The 17,103-nt window shown below is 43.2% G+C and overlaps 1 protein-coding gene across 7 annotated transcripts in view; it reads left to right on the top strand.

Annotated features, from left to right (window-relative positions):
• The first annotated feature begins 295 nt into the window (after positions 1–295).
• Positions 296–17,103, top strand: part of MACROD2 (mono-ADP ribosylhydrolase 2) — an 885,719-nt gene continuing 868,911 nt past the window's right edge. For 2 of the 7 annotated variants that reach the window (XM_057423319.1, XM_057423318.1), the window contains exons 1-2: positions 298–720; positions 5,118–5,234. In XM_057423319.1, coding sequence (XP_057279302.1) covers positions 675–720; positions 5,118–5,234 — 163 coding nt within the window. In that variant the 5' untranslated portion in view covers positions 298–674. Of the gene's footprint in view, positions 721–5,117; positions 5,235–17,103 lie in introns of all 7 variants that reach the window. The other 5 variants (XM_057423323.1, XM_057423322.1, XM_057423321.1 and 2 more) reach the window with 5 other exon arrangements.

Raw genomic sequence — 17,103 nt, 5'->3', positions numbered from 1 at the left:
CGGCCCCGCCGGCCCACGACGCCGTCGCTTAGCAACGGCTCCCGCCCTCCGGGCCAATCGGCGGCGCGCTCGGTACCGGCCGGCAACCCGGAAGCAAAGGGCGCTGTGCCCGCCCGCGCGGAGGAGGCGGGGCGGGGGGCGGTGGTGGCAGGCGGCACCGGTCCGCGGGGCGCCCGCCCGCTCCCGCCCCGCGTGGGTACCGAGCGCGCCGCCGCGTACAGCGGCCGCTGTCGCACCCAAGCACCCACCGCACCCGCCGGTCCCGTCCCCCCCCCTTCAACACCCTCCCTGTTACACATACACAACCCAGCGCCGCCGTCCGCCCCGCCGCCGCGCTCAGGCTCCTCCTGTCCGGTGCGTCCGCCGGGCCCGGTGCGGCGGCGGCGGCGGGCGGAGGAGGGGGCTGCTGAGCGGCGTCTGCCGGAGCCAACGGGCGGCGGGGAGGGGGGCGGGCGCTGCGGGGGTGTCGGGTTAGAGCGAGGCGTGACCCAGCTGACGGGCGCCGTGCAGAGCCGGGCGGCGGGCGCGGAGCTGAGGCGGGAGCAGCAGCAGCAGCGGTGGTATCAGGCAGCGACGCGCGGCGTCGGTAGCGCTCGGCTCTGGCGCGGCGTCTTCTCCACCCCCTCGTGAGCCTGGGGAACCTGCAGCTTAAAGCCGCTGCCAGCCACACCACCATGTACCCCGGCAACAAGCGGAAAAAGCTCTGGCGGGAGGAGAAAGGTATTACCGACCTTCACACCGCGCCCGGGGCCCGCTTTTACCTCACGTCGAGCCGTGTGGGAGGCAGAGGGGGGTCCCGTCCCCTCAGAGCCGCCGCCTCGCTGGGGGTGTCCGGCGGCGCTTCCCGCCGCCCGGCGCTGAGGTGACGGGGTGGGGGAGGGGGTGCTCCGTGCTGTTGTCCCTGGGATCTCCCACCTACCCCCCCCCCCCTCCCCCAAAATCCCGCGTGCTCGAGGAACCCCCCCGCCGCCGCTGGAGGGATTTTGGTGGCATTTTCCTTCACCTCGGTTATTTCGGACGGAACTTCGCTGTGAGGAGGGGGGCGGGCTGGAAACGTGCCCCTCTCCTGAGGGCTGCCCGCCCCCAAGTCACCTTGTGGAAGTGTTTCGGGTCGAAAAGTTAAGCCCATGCCGCCGAAACGTGCTTTTCCTCCTTTTAACCCCTATGTTCTGCACGGGAAACACGGTTTATTGTTACCGCGGGTGTAATGCGCTGAGTTTAGCTTCTAGTGTTGGTCTGCCGGGGTGAAACGTTTGGGGTATGGGGCTCTCAAACCTCCCCCCTAGCATTTATCCTTTTCATTAAGGACCTACACACACACACACACACTCTGCGTTACCTCGGTTTATCAAACCCCAATGTCAGACTCCAGAGCATGAAAACCATGGGACGAGCATTTATGCAGATCTTGCCATTTTGATACTTTATGTTGATCACGTGGAAAGCAATGTAAGAATTCAGGTAAATTTGTACAGTGGAATTAAAATATTTACATGGGGTAGGAGGAAAGCTTCTTGGCTGGTGTATTTATGAAATAAACCCCTAGAATTACACAAAGAGTAGGAGTATTAAAACAAAACCATGCCATCAGGTCATAGTTTAAGCTTTCTTTTCTTCCATCATCCCTATGGCTCTATGTTCTGAGCTAAGAAAGCAGGAGACTGGTTTGAAGGATGGGTTTCATCCTTTGTGGCAGAAATCAAGTGTGTGTGTCTAAGGACAAACTGTTAAAACACAGATAAAGTGATCTCTCTGTAGATTAGCTGCTCCTGTCACTTTTCAGTGAATAGAGTTTTGTGGCATAGTTTTCTCCTTGAAAACTCTTATAAGGCATGTTCTGTAGTTAAGGGGAAGAAACAAATTCCTATCAGATGCTGTAATTTTCTGTTATCAACAGAAAAGATAGAGTTAAATCTTCTCAGGCACTGCTTACGTGTGATCAACTCTGGCTTTTCCCTGTGTAAGTCCCTAATGCTGTGTGTCGTGATGTTCAGAAATGCTGGTTTTGTGCTGGGGCAGACAGGGAAATGTTTCTGGTATGCTCTGGTGAGTTGTTCCCATTACTCCCACTTATCTCTTCCAGCTCTGCTGCTGTCTGTGTAAATTCATAGCCTGGCATGTGAACTTGAACTCTCAGTGAGGAGGGTCAAGTTGGAGGGTAAGCTGAAAGCCTGGGATGCAGGCATGCTTTTGTTGTCTTAGCTGTGAGGATGATGGTCTCCATCCGTGCAGTGATGTTACAGAAAGCAAACTGGAGCTCAGGACTGCTGCTGAGGTTTTTCTACCCAGGGAGGCATGTTTGCGGAGTGCTTGCCAGAACTCTGTGTCTCTTTGGCTAGTGAGAACGAACAGTGTTTGCCCATCTTCTGCTCCAGTAACTGCTTTCCAGCACTGTGGTGATGGTGCTGGGCCTGGGTATTGAGAATGAAAAAACTTCTTTGTTCATTGTTGGCACTGCTCTTCAGATTGGCTGTTCTCTCCAAGTACCTTCTTTACTAGAGAGGAAAACTGTAGAAGCTCAACTTCTTTGTTTCCTGCCTAGATTGCACTTCTGAAATCCAATCTTCTGTTAGGTCTGCTTTTGCCTTTCCCAGGTACTCCTCAACCCTGTAAAGCTGGCTGTGATCCCTCATTCTGCTCTTCCAACGAAGCTTGGAGTGCAATTGTTATCAGCCTGTTACACTCTGAACGACTTCTTAAAAAGAAAAAGCACTGATTGCTAAATATTGAGTTCAAACCCACTGACAATACGCTTGCTTTTCTTAATTACTTTCTTGGTAATTAAAGGTTGGTCCATGTTCTCCCAGGAGGGATTTTACTTGAGGACAGCTGAAACAGAGTAGGAGCAGGACTGGAGTTGATTTCATTCCTAGGCACAAGCCTGGTCTGCCCACAACCTTTCAAAGGCACTTCATAAAGGTGCAGGCAGAAAACCATGCTTGCGGCTAAGGCTGCTGGAAGCATCTTTTGGGAGGTTTGTGTATAATTAAGACTCAGTTTAAGTTCTTGCTGCCGCCTCTCAAGAGCAAAGTTTTATAAAGCCTTATTGAGAGGAGCTTGTGTTTTGAAGGCACAGAACTGGCTCTGTAACTTCTTGAGCAAAAGGCAGTTAAACTTCCTCTGCTTTGGTCCTTCAGACTTGACAGCTTTCTCAGGTTTGCCTTTCTGTAGTACTTGTAATGTGCTGTTAAATACTTGGTGTTTTGTATGCTTGAAGATCAAGTAATGGAGTTAAGTGCATGTCTGTTGTGCATAATGGTGATCCTAATCACATTAGATTTACTTTTGCAATTGTAAATATCCAATTAAGATACCAGGCCTGAATAATGGGAGGGAAATGCTTTTTTGTCAACTGAAGAAATGGTAATACTGTCAAAAATACCAAAATAGGTTTATTGTGATGAGGGAGTCTGTGCTTAAAACCTGCCTCTGGTTGTTAGATTGCTGATTGCAGCCTGCATAATTAGGAAACTTTAATTTGTAAGGAAAAAAAACAACCCAAAACCCAGTGAAAGTAACTTTCTTTTTTTCTAAGGTTTGATCTGAGAAGCAGTTTCCGTGTTCAGCTCGCTCTCTGCTCCTTCAACTTGAGATCAAAATATTCTTTTCATGTCCATCTAGTCCTTTATGCCAGAGGCAAATAATATGGGTCTAGCCCTCCCCTAATAGCTCTTGAATCATCAAAGAGCATTTATTACTGATTAATGTGCCAAGAAAAACTATTACTATGGTAATAGTAGTACAGTGCCACTGGTAAAAGTGGACCCAGAAACTTGATTAGTGCATGGGCATCCTGATACGTTCTGCAACTTACCTTCCTTTCGCTCTTCCCCCCCTCCTCCCCCCCTGCCTTTGGAAGGGGAAAAGCTCTGGATCTTATGCTGAGCTGGTATTATGTATTGATGTGAGGAGGGAGCAGAAGATGTGGCTGCAAAAATCAGGTACAGGGCCCTGTTGAAGCGCTGGGGCTGTTTGCAGTATTGGGTCATTGAGATGTGTTTGTTCTAATCTTAGAACTCGGTCCATTTATAGCCAGGTCTGAAGAAGAGTGTGGTTGGCAGTAGCCGTCATAAATGTACAGTCTTCAAGGCTTCACTTTTCACTAAATGTCTGAAAAAGGACATGGTGGCTTTTTCAGGAGAAAACTGCCATCCGTCTGTGTTTGAGTGTGGTAACTAAGTGTGTCATGTTAATGTTCAAATTAAAATCAGTAAAGCTTAACCCATGCTGCTCACTTTAAACCCAGGTTCTGTTTTGCAGCACTTTAAACCCAGCAGGTGCAGCTTATTGCTGGTCCTGGTCTGCTTTTTAGAAACATGTTTAGCCAGTGGATGGCAATGGTCTGTCCTAACACTTGGGGTTATGCTCAGCCAAGGTTTGTCACACTTTCATACTTGTGTTGCTTACTCTTGGGTATTTAACAGATACACTACTGTTTTCTGCAGCTACTGAATTTTGGCTCAAAATGGGTTTAAATGCCACTGGATGTTTCTAAAGCAAATGACAGCAGTTTTCTCATGCTGAGAATTACAATATGTGCAGAACAGAAAAAAACCAACCAAATGAAACCACCTTTATTATTACCCCAGCCATCTACAAAGTGACAGAACATTTGCTCTAGCTCTGATTTTTTTCGTAATGTAGTAGTAGCACTTTAATTTTGTACTATGCCTTTACTTGCTGGCATTGGTAGCATTTAAGTTAAAAATGTTTCTTCCTACCTTTTTTGTTTTAAAGTTCTAGCTTATATCTGCAAAAACTGAAGAATAGAATTTAGTACCTGAAAATGCTCTGTAAAACAGCTTGATAAACTGTTCTCTTATCCTTGAACTAGTGTCAGGAAGAAGAGGTACAAGAGCGATGTGAAGAGGAAGTTAGGATAGCTGAGAGTGTAGTGAAAAGACGTTTTTTTGCAGAACTGGGATATCCAGAAATAGGTGCATGCAGTTGTTCACATGGACTGTGTTTAGCTTTAGTTGTAACTCATTGAATCACCCATGCTTGATTCTCTCAAGTGATATTTAATTGCATCAGGGATGCTGACTTGGTCACTACTTGGCTAATGTGCAAGAATATATGAAAGCTTGCAAAACTTCTTTTCTCTTTTCCCTAAACAGAGCGCCTGCTGAAGATGACCTTGGAAGAAAGACGCAAAGAGTACTTAAGGGAATATGTTGCACTGAAAAATATTCCAACATGGATGGAAGACTTAAAAAGTAAGAGTGAAGGTGATGGTGAGTAAACCATGAGAATCTTTTTAAATATAAACTATTCTGTTTTCTCAATCTGAAGTTCCTTTTCGGGGGGGGGGGGGGCAAGACTTAGGACCTGTCTTACTGCTAACAGTGTCAGCCTAACACGAGGAAAAGAGCACTTCAGGAGCAGGGTGGGGAAACCCCAACAAAATTTCTTAAAGCCTCACTGGTATCCACTAGTTCTTCAGGTATCCCAAGAAAGAGTCACAACACCACATCAATGTTACCCTTATGTGTGTAAAATAGCTATGCTGGACATGGGTCTTACTTCCCAGATAGTCTAGCAGTCAGCCATGCCTGATGAACTTTGTCTTTGAAACTTACAAGTGTAGTAATATGGGGAACCAGGCAAAATAGTGGTGTTCTTATAGGTGGCTGATAGTGTGCAGGTTGTGATGTTTTCTGAAAATGCAGACGTGGGAGAAGATTAGATTTGAAGCTTGTCTTACTTATGGTCCTGTCAGCTTTCTTGGACTGAGGAACATGAGCCAAGTCTGGATTAACTACCCTTCCCTTAGCATGTGCAGCGTTACAGTGGTTATGATCAGCAGTAGAGTTGTCTAACTACTTCAGTGAAGGCTGACCCAAAATGGGAATCTGATTCACTTGGAGAATTCTGTATTCTGTAACAGTGCCTTTTTCTTAGTCTAGTTGCCTTTCATTGATGTAAGAGTGTGAAAGAAGAGGGATGACTTGAGCTGGTTAATTCTTTTTTTTTTTTTCTTTCTGTGTCTTGATATCCTACTTGGCGGAAGCTTGTGTGTTTTGGAGGAGGATCTGACTATGAGAACTAAAGTGTTTCCTGCTTCTGGAGATACAGGACTAGTTTTCTAACCCTTTTGATATCATTAAGGACTAATAGTGGCCTGTGTGAATAGGTGTGTAGAGTAATCATGGAGCTGCAGGTGAATGTGGTCTTTATGGTAATACTTTAGGTGAAGTGAGGCCTGGAACTAATCAGCTGTTATTAATAAAATGGGAAAGCTGTAGCACTTCTTAGCACAATCTGGAGGAGGTGAGAGATTTGCAGACGTCATAAACAACTAATGTTATCGTCTACTCTTAAAAAAGCGTCTTGAATGACTTTTGAAGTGAAAATGTCAGAGGTTGATGAACTCTTCAACAGTGATTAGTAGTTGTATTCTAACAGTAGCCATAAACCTCTTTCTCCTATTAGAGTAGCTCTTTTCTATCTTAGAATACCGTGAAGCCTGTCCATCTATTAAAAAAGGCTGCATAAAAATAGGTTACCTGACTTTTCTGAGTGATACATGGGGAGATGCAGTATATCATGTGGTTTAACTGGGAAGCTCTTTAGCCATTCTAACCTAGGCTGCCTGCATTTGAACTACTCTGATTCTGTATAATGTGCTGAAATTCACAGATCTTGTATTACTTGGGCTGCCGAATGTGACAAGGTGTGGATTCACATTGCAATTGCTGTTACACTTCACATAAGCCAGATGTCAGTGTCTAATATGTAGGTATTGAATCATGGCACTGGTGAATTCATTTTCTTGTAGCTGCTCCTGCATTCTTTCTGTTGGTACCAGTACACTGCAAAAAGTGCTGGAAGGCAAAAGTTGTGCTAAAACACTGCTACTTGAAGCTTTTGTTACGCTGTACATTCTAGAGAGAAATATCCACAATCACTTGTTATCTTTGGTGTGTTTGTTGTAAGTAAGCCATGTGGAATAGTGGACTTCTAGGAGGACAGACTGCTGAAATGCTTCTGCATTTCAACTGATCAGTACAGTTAAATACGTGTATTAATGTGACTGTTACTTCATGCATTTCACACTCTATTTCCCTGAAATGTTGCCCTCGCTTTGGAGGTATCAAGAGTAAGAACTGTCTGAGCTAAAACAGTGAAAAATTTAGAGTTTAAGTCTTCTTGTGGGTGAGAACTTCTACTCTATGTACTGGGACATGGTGGAGGGCAACTGGTACAACCTAAATGAGACTCTGGAGACAGCAAGTAAAGGCCCAGATAGGAGGAAATTGGTCATGACTTGGCAGTGCCATGCACAAGTCCTGATATTTTATTCAAGGGAAAAACTACTTCTTGCAGTGACAAACTAGAGAAGTCTAAAGGGTGTGGGGGGGAAATCCTCTGTATGCCTGTCAAGCCAAACCAGCAACTGATGGGGAATGCAGAAGTAGTTCTCTGCCATTTACTTCTAACACTGTATACAGTGGCAAAAATGATGGATTGATTAGTAAAGTGTGGAGTGGCTGTTCAGGAAGAGTGATGAGGAGAAATCAAGAAAGCAACCAAGAACAACTAAAGTGAAGCGGATGCAATCAATCAGCTGCTGGAGTAAGAAGCTGTAGGAGAAGGGCTGGCAGTAGTCCCTGTAGATATTCAATTGGAGATGAAGGGTATTCAAGACTGCACACTTTTTTTGTACTGGCAGTAAGGAAAACTACATGAAAAATACAAAAGCTTTATGGTACCTATTTATAAATGCAAATTTAAATGAACATCTCCCCACACTAGGAGATCCCAGTCTGGAAGTTTATCAGGAGATTGAAGAATCTATGAGGAACTGCTGGAACTGAAATGACCTAAAAAGTTCACGTTGGGAAGGAACCAATCTAACTGCCATGATACCTCTGTGTGTTCTTTATTGACAAATTTGGAGAACATACCTTAGTTTGTGGATGAAAGTGTTTCTTCCCCATCCCTGCTCCTCCACCTTTTGATATGAAGTTGTGTTTAGAACTCAATTCTGAAGAAAACCAGTAAAGCTTGGAGTAAGTTGATGTTAAGGTAAATTTTGGCAAGGCTGGAAGTCTTTATAATAGAGGAATGTAAATGATGCAAAGGCTTTGAGGAGTAAAGTCAGGGAATTCTGAATGTGAGTTGACAAGGGCTATGTCCCTTGTAACAGCAAAGTCTTTGCAAACATTTGGCATTTGAAAGCAGCTGTGTGTAGTTCTTATCCTTGGTTTGCTCTTCTGTGACTAAACCAAAAGCCTACAATTTTTGTAGGTTTACTCTTGTGGACATGACTAGCTGTAAGAAACCAGGTTGGTGTGAGTTTTGCTATGGAATTTGGTCAGTATTTCTGATACTTTTTGATATGGGTAGTGTGTGCAATCTGGAATGCAGGGACTAAGCCCAGCGCCCCCTGCTCTGAACTGATGAAAGCAAGCTGAGGTGGGTATGTGTGTTTGCAGAAGTACTACATTGTCAACACCCCATGTTTTGTGTACAACTTGCCAGGCTGCACAAGCGAACCTTGGAGATAAAGTATGTAATGCTGTCCCTTCTTCCACTGCTGTCATTGGGAAGTGGCCCTCTTTAATGTAGAAGGAGATGGTAGGAGGAGAAGAATTCTTGAAGTAGTTCTGTAAATGTAACCTTTGCTTTAACTGCATGTATTAAGGAAATAAGGAGTTGTGTGCTGTGGAAATGAAGAATGAGCTTGTCGTGCAGGGCTGGCTATTACCTTTATACTGTAACCCATTGTTCCTCCTGCTTCTTATCCTTCAGATGCTCCAAAGGCAGACACATCTCATCTGTTCAGTTATGTACTTTGAAGCAGAGTTCCTTCCTCATGATATGCTAATAATGGACTTGTATTTTGAAGCTCTGGAATTTGTATACCTCTATTTCAATGCTATTTATCGTATACTACTTGATGCTAGGCTTTCATCCTGTAGAGCAGTGGTAGCTTATGTTTTGTCATGCTTGGTGAATAAAATGTCACCATATAGATGAATAGAACATTTTTTGAAATCAAATATATATATATAAGCTCTTTCTTAGGTTCATACTTATTCCTTTGCTGTCTTTGCTCTTCAGTGGGGAATGTGAGACATGACTTAAGAAAATGTCCTTGAAAGCTTTTTGAAAAATCAGGGTCTTGGGAATTCTGTTGTCACTCAGTTCTGTGTGTCACTGGTAGAAAAATGTTGCATTGCATTAATGGGCTAATTCAGAAGGTGGAATAAGTTATGTAGTTTAACTTGAGGTAGCTGTCAGTCCTGCTAAGTATCCCAGCCTCTGGGATTCGTAGCAGCAGTGCCAAGAAAACAGCAAATTCAGGTGATGGTTTGAAGATCTTTGCTAATGGTAACAGCTACTTTTAATTGGATGAAGTTAAAATGGAAGGACACAGTCACTGTAAAGTTTATATTCATTTAAAATTAAATGACATAAAAGGTCTGCAGGATTGGGTTTTTGTTTTTTTTTTTTTTTAAGTCTTGAAGTATGCTTTGATGTTTTGGCAGCCTCTGGATTTTCTTTCTTTTTAGAAAATGATATGGTTCAAACTGTATTCAAATTAATCTACTTTAACACTGAGGGTTTTATATATAATAAAAAGGTTTGGATTGAATGAAAGCATATTTGTACTCTGAATTTATAGTTTTCTAAATATTCAAAGTGAGTTGATGCAAGATTAGAGAGACAAAACATCTGGATGAGCCACTCAAAATGCTTCATGCTGAAAAGAAATTGTATGGTAACACTGAGCTCCCTTGACCAGTATCTCTTGAGCTAGTTAACTAAACGCAGGCAATGCGGCATTCTTCAGAGCTTCTCCCTGTGCCCCTGTTTGATATGAATATCTGTTCTGCGGGAACTAGGAATCAAGGTGATGATCATCAAACAGCCTTTGGAAAGTAATGCTGCTACTAAGCTGCAGTGAAATTCAGCCAGATAAGTGAGAAATAGCATCTCTCTCCACCACTCACTTTTCAGTGAGTTATGCAGGAAAAAGAAATTGCGTTCTGTTAGAACATTGATTGTCAAAAGTTGCCTGACGAGCAACAAGTTCTGTCTGTAATGGCTGTGTGAAATGAGTATGCTTCAAGACTGCCCCCCTCACCAAACCAAGTCCATCAGCTTGCACTGTGTTATTTTTTTTCATACAGTGACTTTAACAACTGTCTTTTAGAACTGATTTCTAATTGAGTGACAAGGATGAAAGTAAATTGAGATATGTTAGCTCAGTGTGATGCTTGCTATCTGTCAGTCAAAGAAAATGGTGCTTTTGCTACTGAAACTCTTTGGTTAAGTTCACAGTACAGCAGATTTTCTGCAGAATTCACATAGAAAACTGCAGTAACTTGTGTGCTGCAGTTCAGGATCTCCTGCTATTAGCTGTGGCCTTGAATGTGAATTCCAGCTTTGCTTAAACTCTTGCTGTATTTGGTTTTGTCCTTACTTATATATTGGCATGCCACTCGGTTACTCATGCTAAACATTTTATCATGAGGTCTCTTGAGGACTATTGTGTTTAAGGTTGGAAAGCTGTGTCATTTGAATGCATGTGGAGATCACTGCTTATTAATTGTCTGTAATGGCTGGGGAAGCTCAGCTAAGAGTCCGCCATCTGTAGCTTCTATGGAAAGTGTGAAGATCATGGTAATGAAGTCTTTTGAGTACTTAAGAAATGACATGCTTTTTGTGGAAGAGGCTATAAACCTGTTTGTGCATATCTGTTATCTGTCTATTATTCCTTTGCTGCTTCCTCAATATATGCATGTGTAGTAACATCAACAAACCATGTCCGCAGCTTATTAGTCTGTTCTAAAAGTGTCCAGGACTCTGTGCCTATGGCATAATGTGGGGTAACTTTAAGGTTGAGGTGGTTTACGTCTGGCAGCAGTAGATCCTGAAGGCTGCCAGAGCGATAGGGAGTAACCAGAGCCCTGTGTGCTCTGATTCTCCCAGGCTCTCAGCTGCCCTTTGGGGATCTGCCCTGGACAGATGCAAAGTTGCGGAGTGATACAAATCTGACCATGTGATCTACTGACCTCCCCACTCTTCTCCCTTCCAAATCATACACCTCAGCTATTCTTTTCCAAAGATACAGCCTTGTACAGCACAGAGATAGGGAAAAAAAAATCCAGGTGCAAGTTTACTTGAGTGTAAATTTTGAAATAACCTGAGGGGGATGGTGGCTTGTTTTTTGAGGCAAGTATTCTTATCTAGTTAGCGATCCCCTGATACAGGGGGATAAATCGGAATGTTTAGTGTAGCGTGGAAATGCAGTATACCAAAAGAACCAGTATGTATTTATTTGACCTTGTAACTCCCTGATGAGTGTCATGCATATAACCTTTATAGGCTGGATTAGCTGTCAAAGAAATGACACTTGCAGTACAGTTCTCTGTAAAGTGCTTTGGGGGAAAACCAAAAGAAGTATCTTGCTTTCAGCAAGTGTGAGAGATGATTATTAAAAAGCAAAAACAAAAAATCAGCCTTTTTTATATAGATTAAGAACACATAATCCAGTGTGGCTAATCCTTCTTCTAAGAAAATAAATCACTTGTCTTTGATGTAAGTAAGATGATGACTTCTTTTTAAGCTGCTGTTCCATGATTGTTCCCTTTTTTTAACAAGTTAAGTTCCACACAGTGTTAAGCTTATACATGTCCTTGATAGAGCTATAGTTTTTTGACCTTTTGCATGCAGCTGAGAGTACCCTCTTATTTCCAGTGGCAGCCAGCTCCTCAAGGGACAAGAGTTAATCCCAGGAAAGGATGCTGCTCTCAAGAGTAAATTAGTATCTTTACTGAAGTTCCTTCCACAAGCTCTCAACATGTTTTTGAGAGTAATAGAAGATGGAGATGCAAAGCATGTCTTTGCCAGAAAAAATATTTCTAATGTTTAAGTGCTGGTGACATGAGGCTTGACCAGATTAATAAATCCCAAGCTTCTGTTCCACATGCAGTATGAAAAACAGTCCTTTTATTGTAGCTGTTGAACATCACTGTGCACTGAAGTTTTGCACAGAGGTCCCTAAGGCAGTGCTAACCAGTGTTAGGAAGTCTGGATGATGTACTGTGCTGTCAGCTGGTAGGCTCGCTCAGAGTGTGAGGAAGGATGGCTTTAGCAGCAGTGATGCTGTGTGTATGTGCCATTCCTCAGAAAGTGCTGAGAAAAGCACAGGGTTTCTCAAGTTCCAGCCTGGAGTTTTTCGGTGGCTGACTTGTCTCATATTCAAGACTAAAGGAAAGCAGCATGGTAACTTCCTGAGGTATTTTAATATGTGCAGGGGGAAAGAATAGGTTATATGTCTTGGTTTCTAGTAGTTTTTATATGCATGTCTGTCTATTCTCCGCCGATTATTGTTTCTTTCTGTTACCTTTTATTGTGTATAAAGGATGAGCTTTTGAGCATGGCAGGCCGCAATATCAAGTCCCAAAATTAATTTCTTGCTCTACAATGGCAGTTTCAGAAAGCCATGTAGTTTTGCTCAGTATGGTAGCTTGGCTAAAATCCTGATATATAATTTGTGAAGGATTGTGGCATATGTCCTCAGAGTCTTTTGCAGACAGATGTGAGCCAATGTGCCAGCCTCACTAGAAGCCATGTGTCTACGATGATGCTGAGGCCAAGATCAAGCTGTTACGTTTACCCTTGTCATTGCTTACTAATGTAGACCTATTGCCCTGCCAACTGGCTATGTGACTTCTGCCTATCTTCAAGTATAGGTGGAAAAAACTGATCTTTCCCTGCAGAAGACTGGGAGCCTCTTTTGATAAGATAGTAAGAGACTGGTGTGTTTTGTCTTAATTAACTGTAGCTTAGATATGACAGACATTTATGAAGGTGTTGAACTATTGCTTCAAGTAGGATTTGCTGCGTGTGGCTAACAATAATTAGCGATCACATAGGGTAGGCCTGTTGACTGCTGCTGTCTGGATCTGGGAGGCTTGATCAAGCCTGAAAATTCATTGCCACGTATGGATGGTTTAACTCCCATGATAAGGTAATGGGATCACTGATGCAGTTGAAGCTCACTGAGCTCTCCATTTGGACCATATTAACCAACTTTCATGCACAGCTGCATTTGCTTCATGCACAATTAAACAGTTGATTACACATGTGTTAAAAACCCAATCACTGGAAAGTAGATAAACTTGGTTTCCCTTTTCCAGTTCACTAGAGCTGAACTGCTCACCACATAGAAATGTCTCTAACAAGCCAATGTACTACAACGTTGTTGTACTACTAACTGTGTGAAGTGATACGTGGCTTCCTCTGTGTGAGGGCACCTAGCTGATGTGCAGTTGGAAAATCTGGTTGACATGGAATTCCTCATCCATTTAGGAAGTGCTGTGTACAGATGTGTTACGATGCACAGAAAATTCTGTGCTGGAGAGAAGGCTCAACAACCCAGTTTATATTTAAACTTCTGTTTTGCACAGATTTGAAAACCACTGAAATTACAGTTGTATGTGTGGCTCCATTTCACTAAGAAGTAACTTACTCAAATGGGGAGGCAGGAGGAAGCTACTGAGGCTTGCAGCTGTTGCGTGTTGACTTGGCATGTTTGCAGAAGTGTGTCAAGAGTCTCTACCAAAGTTTCCAGATGTTTTTTATTTTGTGGACAGGATGCTATAGAATGGGCATCTTGCAAAACTAAACCTCTCAGCCTTCTGCTGCTGTAGCAAGTACGTTTCTTTCTGAAAGTGGAAGTAGTTCTCTACATGCAGCTTGGCATTAATAGCATCTCTAGAGGTTCATGGTCAAATGCCGAGTTAGAAATGACTGCTTTGTAGTTTAAGAGGATTCAGTCTGAAGACTTTGATCATCTATAATGCCGATATGAAGGAAGTGTAGAAGTGGTTGCACATCTGTATTGCCTTGAAACATTTACCTTCCTTATCCTGCCCTTTGATTTTTCACGGAAGTTTTTTTTTTGTGTGCAAATATGGGCCTTTTTGATTGTCTCCTTGGTACTGATGGTTAGTCTAAAGGTGTTGTAGATACGCGTTTCTCATTTGCTGCACAAATATGACTGGTAGCTGAAGTTCAGCCTGTATTGGATTTATGCCTGTATAGTTAATATTTTCTGTGTGAATAAGGTGCTTTTTAAAAAAAGACACTGCTCTCATACAAACACACTGTGTGCTGCAGTGCTGCCAGTTTGTGGTAATATTTAATGAGTTTATGTCAACTGAAAGCAAACCCCAGACTTTATGCAACTGTCACTGAGGGGATGGACCAGTTATACTTCAAGGAAAACTAGAGTTCCGTTTTCTTTTCCTCCCCCTTTGCTCAGTTACGAGAGTTCTTATGGGGGAAGGTTTGTAAGTGTATTGCAAATAACTAAATCCAGACAGAACAGGCGGTGCACACCAACATATGCCTATATTGACTTAGGTTAGGCATGCAGAAGATAAAGCTAGATCTTCCTACTAACTGATAGTGAGCTTGTAACTAATTGCTTGTGAGTTTGCTTTCTATTTTTCAAGTCCTTAAAGCAAGCAAGTATGACTCGCAACACTAATGGGTCTTAGAGTCCTCTTCAAATACTGAAGATGTTCCGGTGCACCTTGCTGTTTGGATTAAAGCCCTAGTCTGTTCTAGGCTAGCAAAGTACATATGGTAGCTTGGGGAGTAGGGGAGGGGGAATGCTGCAAGGTAAGCGCTACCTAATGTCTTCATGCAGAAAACATTATCTTCTGTACTTGCATAAAAGCTCACCTACCTGCCCCCGGTACTAGAAAACTGAAGTTTCTACTCCCTGCTGGTAAGCAGTTGTCACTATATCTCATGCTGAGAGGTTCTTGAGTGACAATGCTGTGAAATGTTTGCTGGCAGTTTAGCAGAACTTTCATAGTTTGCTGGTAGTAACTTTTTACTTCTAAGCTCCAACGGTAAGTACTATGAAAGGCTGTAAAGCTCAGCTGGAGAAGCTGTTGCTTAGCAGTGGTGCAGGGAATTCAGAAACCAGAGAACATGGACTAAAAGTTGTCTGACTTCTTAGGAAGCTAATGAATTTGTTTTCCCACTACAAACTTAGTATATATATTTCTACTTGATGCTGCGTTTGCTGCTCCCACCTATTAAAACTGGGTTTTTATTTCTTGGCTAATAATATAGATGCTGCTGAAGTCTGAATGCCTGGTTGGTCATGAAAAGGCTTTTTTCCAGTCAGTTTTTAAAGCTGAGCGAAGGAGTATGTGCTGCTGGTAGTGGTAGTTCTGGATGGAGGCTCATATTTATCCCAGGAGGTACTGGATTGATTTGAGTGTACCAGGCAGTTGCATGAATGTTGTGATACTACCAAGACACAGCTCTTGTAGTGAAGGTGATCTGCTTTGTCTTTGAAGGGATCTAGTGAAGCAGCATGGTCTGTAGTCTTTGAGCTTGATAGAAAAATATGAAGCCATTTCTATGACACAATGAAGAGTGGTCTAAAGGAGTGCAAATTTTTTCCTCAATTTTTGAACTTCTACTGTTACAGATTGACTGTAGTAGAGGATGAAGCAGTATGAGCTGGATATGATGCGGTGTAGTTCTTGCCTTCATGTGACATAGGTTGACCATTTAAGATATTTCAGTACAACTCATGCTGCTGTTCTGAAGAAGGATCTGTGTATCAAAAGGCTCAGTATCCCTCAGGCTGAGGTACTGATACTCAGGCTTAGGCAAGAGCTTGGTAAATATGCAAACAACATTTTAGTTCCAATGTGTTGTCACAGGGTCCAGAATCCCTCTGAAGACTCCCATTAAAAAAACAACTGAAGCTGACAGTGATGGAATATCTTCAAATACACAAAGCACAGCTCCTGGGTCACAGCTAAACCAGCAGCCTGTGGACCCTAAATCATGAATTCTCAAGCTAGCAGAAGCAAGCATAGCAGCTGGATGCTGATTCTCCAAGCAAACACACAAATACCCAAGGGCCTCAGCCTACTTATGTCGTGTCTTTGCTGTCACTGTATATGCTGCTGAAGTGAGATGACTTTGATTTAGGAATTGACAATTGCTTGTCCCTGCAGACCAGGTTGCATCACAAATAGGAATCAAGAATGTATTCCTTTTCTTGTCCTCATTATTTGTTATTACTGATTTCTGAAACTTGGGTCCTCAGTACTTTTGCACTCTGTACCAAGTCTTCCCTTGTTTTGCAGAAACTTCAGGAAAAGGGCGAGCTTCTCCATTCTCTCTCCTCAGTCTTCTCCCAGACTTAAAGGGTATTCATGTGTCTCAATTTTGTTTTGTGGGGAACATACAGAACTGTGTAGGATAGACTGAGGGAAGGGTTGGAACATAACACTAAGGATTGGAAGGGACTTTAAAGCTTATCCAGTTCCAACCCCCTGCTATGGACAGGGACACCTACTACACCAGTTTGCTCAAAGCCCTGTCCAGCCTAGCCTTGAATGCCACCAGGGATGGGGCAATATTGTGGCTGACAAGTATAGGCTTGTATTTACAACCCTGTTTGTGGGCTGCTGATAGCAACAGCATCATATTTAACTTAGATCAAGTGAATTAGTGCCGAGCTCTTTGCAGTAGCTTTGGAAAGGTGTGTTACAGCACTGTTGACTGGACGACAGCGTGTGGCACATTGAATGTGGGTTCTAGTGGACATCAGATGATGCACTTGTCCTCAGGTGGGGGTACTTTGTACCTCCTGAAACACCTTGAATGAGAGATAGCATGATCTGCTGACCTGGAAGATGTGACAGAGTGCTACATCAGCAGATTAGTGAGTGTTACAGAAGTGGGAAGTGTAGTTGATGCACCACATGAGCCATGAAAGATGATTGAAGGACTACAGCATCCCTTCTGTGAGGAGAGGCTGAGGTTTAGCCTGGAGAAAAGATGCCCCAGATGGGATCTGATCTATGTTTATAAACACATGATGGGAGCATGTGAAGAAAATGGCTCCATACTCTTCTCAGTGGTACATAGTGACTAAACAAGAGGCAATGGGCATAAATTAAAACAAGACATTCTAGGTGTAAGAAAACATACTGTGAGGGTGGCTGGCTGCTGGGACAGTTTGCTTGGAGAGGTTGTGGAGTCTCCTTGGAGATACTCAAAATCTAACTGGGACAGGGTCCTAGGCAACTTGGTTTGGGTGACCCT

Source organism: Pezoporus wallicus, unplaced genomic scaffold (genome assembly GCF_028554395.1).
Source record: "Pezoporus wallicus isolate ANWC-B61680 ecotype Strahan unplaced genomic scaffold, APGP_CSIRO_Pwel_v1 contig_4191, whole genome shotgun sequence".
NCBI classification, from domain to species: Eukaryota; Metazoa; Chordata; class Aves; order Psittaciformes; family Psittacidae; genus Pezoporus; species Pezoporus wallicus.
The sequence above is the reverse complement of the archived record's forward strand: the minus strand, read 5'-3'. Positions and strand labels throughout refer to the sequence as shown.